This window comes from Mytilus trossulus, chromosome 3, assembly GCF_036588685.1.
Source record: "Mytilus trossulus isolate FHL-02 chromosome 3, PNRI_Mtr1.1.1.hap1, whole genome shotgun sequence".
In the NCBI taxonomy this organism is placed as follows: Eukaryota; Metazoa; Mollusca; class Bivalvia; order Mytilida; family Mytilidae; genus Mytilus; species Mytilus trossulus.
Window position 1 is genome coordinate 64,642,096 of NC_086375.1, and position 9,113 is coordinate 64,651,208.

Below are 9,113 nucleotides of genomic sequence, written 5' to 3' on the forward strand. Positions count from 1 at the left end.
ATATAAAATATTTTCAAGGTTTATATAGATTACCACAAGGATGATATCATAGTTCCTTTGGACAAGGGTTAGAATGTTTGTTCACACTGCATTTAGAATGCATGTATTTCCTTTGTTATAATATAGGTGAACCACCAGAAGTTTATCTACAAGGCTCTTAGGTCAAAGGCTAGACTATTGGTTCAGTTATTGAGTATTTTTGTTAATCTATGGAAATCCTAAACTTCAAGAACATAAGTTGAAAATTTATTTTCTAAGGTCAATTAGTTGTCTGTCTGTGAGTTTTAGACATTTCAAGTAATTTCAATTAGCTTCTAAGAAGAAAACTTAACTAGAAATTTTCAACATAATTTTGATATGTGAAATACTTTTTGCATAGAGAATGCCTGCTTAATAGAATACATTTGAGCCTTGAAAGCCATTCTGTACTGAATCTGATAGTAAATCATAGTTACCTTTAAACTTACAGATATTAGGAGATAAACCAAGAGTAAATGGAAGACCAGGAGCATCTCTACAACCTGTTGACTTTGATAAAATCAAGGAAGAATTAATAGAGAAACATGGGAAGAAAATCAGGGATGTTGATGTCTTAAGTTCTGCATTGTATCCCAGTGTGACTGATGATTTCCTACAGTTCAGAGAGACGTATGGACCGGTTGATACTCTAGACACCACTTTGTTTTTGGCTGGTCCAAAAATGGCACAGGAAGTGCAGGTATGATTGAGTAAATGAATTCAGTAAAACCATTTTCCAATTGATGTCTTTCGGACTTATCAGACATATGAGGATCTAAATATGATTGACAGAAACAAATACAAAAAAAAAGTCTGACAGAATTATCATCTGAGACTATGGTGCCGGGAAAAAAAAGATGAATATATTATGGAATATTTTGAGTTTCTGATTGCGGGTCAGTACTTATTTGATATATTTTTAATTGTTGAATGTTCCGTTTAAAGTAATTTCACATTAAAATATATAAAATATATTATATAATTGTATAAAGGGAGTGAAACTCTTCTGAATATATAAACACTTTTAAATGATAAAAGTTTTAAATTGGCGTTTTCAGGTCGATATAGAAAAGGGTAAAACGCTATCAATCAAAGCATTAGCTGTTGGAGATTTAAACAAAAATGGTCAGAGAGAAGTTTTCTTTGAATTAAATGGACAGCTAAGATCAGTCATGATTAAAGATGAAGTGGCTTCTAAGGTAAGTTATTGCAACTATAAGCAGTAAAAATTCACGAGATTTAATACTCATAAACATTTCAGTATAACTTACAATTAATTTTAGTCACAAGTACCACTGTATTGTACTTTTTCATTTTAGTTGTCATTTGCAAATAGTACAGATTTCACATCTATCATAAGAATATTTTCAGTTCATTGTAAAACCACTTTGTATGCACCAGCAGTAGCAGAGGGGCATTAAAATTAAGCCTTGTCCTTCTGTATGTCTGGACATTGGTTTCCATTCTATTACTTTAGTTTGCCTGAACCAAATGTATTGAAACTTAAACAGAATGCTAAATACCAGAAACTCGCATCAAGTTTATATTTGGGTGGCGTCACTTGTACCTTTCTAGAGTAATACCCCTTTACCAATGGAAAAGGTGCTTAAATCTTCATTTCCATTCTCTTACTAAAGGTTGCCACAACATAATGCTATGAATCTTACACACACTGCTTTATATTACTACAAAACACAGATCTAAAGTTATGCCACTTTGAAAAAATGCAATATTACTGATTTTTTATTCCCCTTCTATATAAACTTAAGTTTGCCTGAATTAAATGTAATGAAACGTATACACAATGCTTATAACCACAAAACTCAAACCAAGGAAGAATTTGGAATGTGTCACTTTTACTGTTCTTAGTTATACATTTTCAGTTAATATTTATTTTCATACATTTTTAGCAGAAAAAAAGGTTAATATGTTCATTTTTTGATACATTGCTTTTCTTTATTGAAGGAACTTCACTTCCACCCGAAGGCCCTGAAAGGTGTAAAAGGATCAGTTGGATCACCCATGCCAGGAACAGTTATAGATATCAAAGTTAAGGACGGAGAAAAGGTGGAAAAGGGAGCTCCTTTGTTAGTTATAAGTGCAATGAAGATGGAGATGGTTGTCAATGCTCCTTGTTCAGGAATTGTTCAGAAAATCTCGGTCGAAAAAAATATGAAAATAGAAGGAGAAGATTTGTTGTTAGATATTGAAGCTCTTCCTGAATGAAGATTTTTTAGTGTTTGTTTAAATGCTGATAGTATTGTCTTATGAAGACTGACTGTGGGTTTTATCATAGAGGACATCGAGTCCATGTTAGTGCTGCTAAAAAGTGCTGGGTAGTATAAATAATTGTTTTTTGTTGTTGGGTGGAATTTTTTCAAAATCTAGATCTGTATTCAGATATGTGTTAATTTGTTTAAATGCTGGATCATTCATTAATTGTTCTTTTATTTTATTTCCAACATTTTCATGACATTTTTTAAAAACTTTTGATATAAATCTTTAGAATTCCATTGCATATGATAATTTAGAGGAGAGTGAATAATGACAATGTCTGTTACTATATACTGTAGAAACTCTAGGTTTGTGTGGTTTAAAATTTGGTTGTTTTGTCTTTATATAAGATTTCATGGGGATTTAATTTTGTGGGTTCCAATAAATGGAAGTGATATTATATGAAGGTTTAATTTTCCTGATGGTTTTAAATTTCGTGGATAGACTCTTTCCATGTCAGAAATAAACGAAATTAGATCCTCCAAGAAAATTTCTGCTTTTGCTGTAGTACAATGCTTTAAGCTGAATGACTATCCATTTTTGGAACTTGATAGTGCTGGTTATATTTAGAATAGTTTATATAAAATTTTTAAAAAATCACAACTAAAACATTTTGTTATATCATTTTTTACACCTGTGCAATATTTATGCCAGACCAACCTTTTGAAGTAAAGAGCTAAACTTTTTATTTTATTTTAAACATCATGTTAACTGCAATATAAAATTATGTTAAAAAAATGGTTGATAGTGTGACACAATAAATTTGCAGATAGCTATGCATAACTCATTGTCATCTTTAGTTTTGAATTAAAATTACCTAATTTACTTTAAAAATGAAATGAGAGGTATTGTAAGTGATGGCCACTGCCATTCTACATAGATTATTAACATATCATTGAATATTATAAATTTGAAATATTCAGTAGATGTTGCTCTATTACATTCCCATTATAAAATAATGATGAGATATAAATATTAGATACATGGATGTCTAAATTAAACTTTGATTGCTTCTTAAATAATGTTGCTAATATGTGTATCATATGATATTAATATGTGTGCTTGTTAATTTTATTTTCAGGTATTTTACTTCATGCACAAATTTTTTTTTCTAAATATTAGTCAGAGCACATTTACTTTAGAAGTTGGGTTAGCAGTTTGATCAAAGTATTCAATATTATGTTGTAGGCTATCAAAGATAGAAATTATTGCAAAGATGTTGTTCAGATTCAAAGAATTTGCAATAGCATGGTAGATTTTCATTAGCTGCAATTTCAAATTGATGTTGATTAAAATTTTAATTAGAGTCAAGATGAGGACTATGCCAAAATCTTCCTATGTAAATTAAGCTTTAAAATAACAGCTGTTTTAGTTGGCCTATTGGTGCATAACTTTTTTATATTTATCAGATGAATGTTAGAATGATGGTGATCAATTATATCTTTAAAATCTTTATAAGCTATCTTCTCCTATTGTGAGTCATTTACTTTTACTGATGTTGAACTTCATATTGATTATTTATATACATATATTGTATTGCATTTGAAAGATCTCCCTCAATGCATTGATAACTTTATTTCTTATTAAAGTTTGATTTTTATTTTGCATATACATGCACACAAATTATTATTCTTGCCTTAGTTTAATATACTAGGTTCTTATTTAACTTGTAGTTCGTTATTATATTGAAAGAAGTCTTTTGAGGGTGTTGCTGCAAATTCAGTATTTAAGGGTTAAGGAGAAAATTGTATTAAAAAAGTACAATCATATTTCCTGTGTCTATGTGAGGGTGTGGGGTATTTTGACCATGTCTAATTTCGGTTCCATGGCCAAGGGAAGAAGGACCTAAACATTGTGAGGATGTACTATAAAAATCATATTGAAAATAGGTACATAAAATGAAAACAAAATGGCCTATCAAATTGAAATTAATTTGAAAAAAAAATTCCAACCAATATACAAATCAAATAAATAATTGTTTTGGTTAAATGTAAAATATAAATGTTATAGAATGGTGAAAACTAATGTGGACAATCTGAAAACAAAAACGGGTCTTTTACAATCTGACTAAGATACATATCATGTGTTTATGCTTTATAAAGATTGATAAAACTCCATTCTAATTTCTGTTCTGGTTAGTACATGTATTACCTCAGCTAATGAAATGTCTACCTTCAAATATGTAAAAGTTGGTATGAAAAGGACAAATCTAGAGGATCCTAAAACAGAAAGTAGAAAACAGATCCTTGTAAACAGAACATGGACACAGGATTTGTTTTTTATCAGATTGGGTCTTTATCAAAGGAAAAATTAAGTGTCAGTCAGATGCTTACTTAAAGATGGAATTTTAGAGTTATTTTAATATCTGCCTTCCAGCTGCTTGATACACTCACGCTTGTAAAGTGCTGGTCTATTACAGCTTTTTTTTATAAACATTTAAGGATTTGTTATTTAACACATAACTATATGAATTCACTTTTTGAATGAGAATATAGAACAGTATTATCAATAACATGAAATGTAGTATGCTGCAAATACACCTTTTAAGTAAGATTATAAAATGACAGCAATCTTTTTGTGAGAACCTTTATAATCAATTAAGATTTGAAATGTCATTTAATATTGTTATGCAAGTGATTTTTTATTGAATTAGAATTAAAAAAAGGGTACCTTGCACTTACATAGATGAAATTTTAGGTTTGAGTCCTTCAACTGTTGTCACTTTAATATAATTAGGTTTTTCCAGTTTATAGAATCGTTCAGAATTGCATAATATCAACATAGTGATAAAAACCTGATTCACAGATCTGCATAATTACTGGGCATTTATTGTGGCTTTTTGTGTTCAACATTATACAGTTATATGTTAATTTTATCATATCTGTTATTCTTATATATTCATCATATAGAAATAGTTTCATTAATAAATTCAGTGGTATTGTAGCTTCTAGTTTTAAATCATTTGGTATGGAAAGATTGATGTCTTATGTTTGAATGGTAATCTTTAAACAATAATAAAGATGAGAGAAGTTCAAGTTTTTATATGAAAAAGCAAACCTGCTGTCACCTGTATTTAAAAAAAAGAAACCATGTCGTAACCTGTATTTTAATGAGCTAAATTATGTTTGTAATGGTAAACCTTTTAATTTCCATTTTCAAAGAAGTACACTTTTTTCATAAGCTTTTATGTAGATTTAAAAAAAAAAAAAAAAACTGGGATATCCCTGAAAAATCATTTTTCTTCAATAAACAAAAATGGTATCCATGATAATAAATGAATCCACAGAATCATCCTACCTATACCCATCTATTACGAGTTGACCAATTTCCTGAATGCCAAATTAGCTGAAGGGACGCAATACCAGTCTTATGTGTTTGCCTTGAGAAGGAAATCACAAACTACCTTCACCTAGGATAGCATTCTACCAAGGGAGCACTGGTGTCTCTCAAGAAGAGAAAAGGAGATACTCCATACTGACAAGAAATCATTATCAGATACAAGAAAAACATGGATTTCGATATTAAAAAAATATTAGTTTTATAAGTTGTAGACAATTGATATAAATATAAGATTCACTGGGGTAAAGCTGATGACCGTAACTGCATTCACGGTCATCCCAAGATGTCGGATGAAAAATTGGGTCAGTATTTGTATTGTCTGTTTAAGTGTTTCTAAAGCATTTTCTTTACAAAGCATACATTGGTTCGATGTAAATGTATAAAAGAATCACACGGAAATCACATATTACTACAGAGAAATGTGTATGAAACTGGAAATTGGATTTGAAAAAATCGCTAAGATGACCGTAAATCGTAAGTAAAATATTTTCAAGATGACCGTAACATAAAACAAGGATGACCGTGATTGGTAAATAGATGACCGTAATTTGTAAAGGATGACCGTAATTTATAAAGGATGACCATCGATTCTAACAGATATTCGTATTTGTATTACCTTTTTTGTATCAAATAATCAGTAAGTGTGTTGGTATAAAACGTATTTATAAGACTGCATTATCCTATAGGTAGAAGAAAATAAGACTTGCTTCAAATACATAGTTCACCAACTGTATTAAATCGTATCCGAATGAAAGAGGAATCTTGCTAGCTTTAAACATGAGGGTTGGATTGTTCAACAATTTTTACATTTCTAAATCTATCCGATGTACAATGTATATATAGTACTGTAAAAAATCTAAATACAAGTAAAAACCAAATTATAAATTTAGAAGAACTAACCGTAGCATTCAAAAGATGTTCCATCAATTTTAAAGTCAGTGGCGATTATGTTCAAGAAGGGTGTCCAACGGAATTAAAAATGAACTTTATTAGGTCGTTAGTTTTCTCGTTTTAATTTATTTTACATTGTTATTTAGGGGGCATTTTATACTGACTATGCGGTATTTACTTTGCTCATTGTTGAAGACCGTCCGGTGACCTATAGTTGTTGATTTCTGTGTCATTTTGGTCTCCAGTGGAGAATTGTCTTTTGGAGAGTTGTCAAATTGGCAATTATACCACATCTTTTTTATATTTATGAACTATTGCCAAAAATTGAAGCAAAACTAAAAGAGATAGGGCGATACAAAGACTTCATTTCCGTATTGAAATCCTTATCTAATGGAATATTTACTGAACATATTGCTTTTCATTTGTTACGGAATGTTTAATCTCAGGCAAACCAACTGAATGCCGAATACATTTTGCAGTTCCATCGGATCCGGGGTTGTCAATGGACTGTTTGTATATTTCAAGGCACATGTTAAGATTTTAATCTGATTCCGCTGGATAATCTTATGCTTAATCAATGTCTTTTTTCTTTAACTTTTCGTCGCATTGCTGTCAATTTGTATTATATTCTTCCCTACACAGTTTGGAGTTATACAAGGAGATAACATAAGTCCTAACCTGTTTAAGATTTTCATCAATGACCTTCCCAACTATTTGGAAAAATCTCTAGACCATGTAAATATGAATAGGCATATTATCTCTAAATCCTTAAAAACTAGTACTGAATGCATGTTTTTGAGCATGCTATTAAGCTTATTCCACTATATGGAAGTGAAATTTGGAGCTCATTCAATCCCTTGATAGCAAAATTTAGATATGGAAACCAACTAATTTGCATGTATAAAATGTATTCAAATTTAACTTGTGAAAAGCTACACAGTAAATTTTGTAAATTCATTCTGGTCGGCACAAATAAAAACACAAATTGTGCAGCCTTATTTTAACTTGGTCGGTTTCCACTGTACTTTAGTGAGGTCTATTTTGAATTATTGGCTTAGACTAAAAAATAAGAATAATTTCCTTTATTACAAGATGCATACCAGCATTCAAATCTCTATATTCTCAGTATAAATCGTCATGGTTAGCTTTCTCCAACACAATTTAAAAACTCTTTCTGGTTTTGCAAATCTAAATGATGGGGAAAATATTTCAAATAAAACCATCAGGAAAATATTGAAAGAGACGTGTATACAAATTTTGGAAGGATCAACTGACCAAGAAATCAGAAGGAGAGTTCCGCACTTATGTGACAGTTAAGGATAATTATGGTTTCGAAAAGTATCTATATAAATATCATAACAAAATTTTAGCGTAGGAGATCATTAACAAAATTGGGGGTGTCATCTCACCATTTGCAGATTAAAATAGAACGATACCAGGGTACTCCTCCAAACCTTAGACCGTATGTCAGCAATGTTATTCTGGTAATATTGAAAATGAAGTTCATTTTCTCTTTTATTGCACAAAATATAACGAAGACAGACACTATTTTTATCACATCTGAATCATGTTCCAATTTCATTAACTAAAATTCCCAAGAGAAATTGCTACGGCTGCTGTCTTGTGAGAACTCAACTGTATGAAAAGATTTATGTAGATTCTTGGTTAAACACTGCAAATAGCAGATTTATATTCCATGTTTCGCAAAATTAGTTATTGTTGTTATTTTAAAAAAAAAATTGTTAAATGACAGGATTCAGTTTCTCTATTGACGGTCAGCCTTTAAAAGTTACGGTCATCCTTAACAATTTACGGTCATCTTTTAACCAATTACGGTCAGCCTTGTTATGAATCGCTAATCCTGTTACGGTCATCTCGATTACGATATACGGTCATCCTAGCGAATTTTTCAAATCCAAATTCCCGTTTTATACACGTTCCTCGGTAGAGATTTGTGACTTCCGTGTGAATCTTTTATAAATTTACATCGTATCAAAGTATGCTTTGTAAAGAAAATGATGTAGAAACACCTTAACAGACAATAAAAATTCTCACCTAATTTTTCATCCGACATCTTGGGATGACCGTGAATGCAGTTACGGTCATCAGCTTTACCCCAGTGAGATTGGAATAAGGATGAAAAAAACACCCTAAAATAGATTTCACAAGAATCAGTATTATTTATTTCCAAGGATAGAATGTTTGGTGAATTTAACAATCCTGCTAGATTTCTTTTTTAATTGCAGGTTGACTCAAACAATCATGTACAATTGATAAAGAAAAAATGAAACAAGATTGCATTTTTTGGTTTTAACTAAAATTCAGTTAAGACTTTTCTGGTCTTGCTACATTATTTTTACATCAAAGCTCGGTGGTTTTAACAAGTAGATTTTAATGTCATAATAGATAAACCTTATAGGAAGTACTCCAATGAAATGCAATTATATTCCCTAATACAAACAAAACTGACCAAACTCATGTAGAACGCCAATGAAATGCAATCATACTCTCTTATACAAAAAAAACTGACCAAACTCATGTAAAGCGCCAATGAAATGCTATGATATTCCCTTATATTAAGATAAACCGAC

The 9,113-nt window shown here is 30.5% G+C and overlaps 1 protein-coding gene across 3 annotated transcripts in view; it reads left to right on the forward strand.

Annotated features, from left to right (window-relative positions):
* LOC134712114 (pyruvate carboxylase, mitochondrial-like) overlaps positions 1–5,235 on the forward strand; it is a 30,442-nt gene extending 25,207 nt beyond the window's left edge. For all 3 annotated transcript variants that reach the window (XM_063573285.1, XM_063573284.1, XM_063573286.1), the window contains 3 exons: positions 470–718; positions 1,077–1,217; positions 1,984–5,235. In XM_063573285.1, coding sequence (XP_063429355.1) covers positions 470–718; positions 1,077–1,217; positions 1,984–2,244 — 651 coding nt within the window. In that variant the 3' untranslated portion in view covers positions 2,245–5,235. The remainder of the gene's footprint in view (positions 1–469; positions 719–1,076; positions 1,218–1,983) is intronic.
* The last annotated feature ends 3,878 nt before the right edge of the window (positions 5,236–9,113 follow it).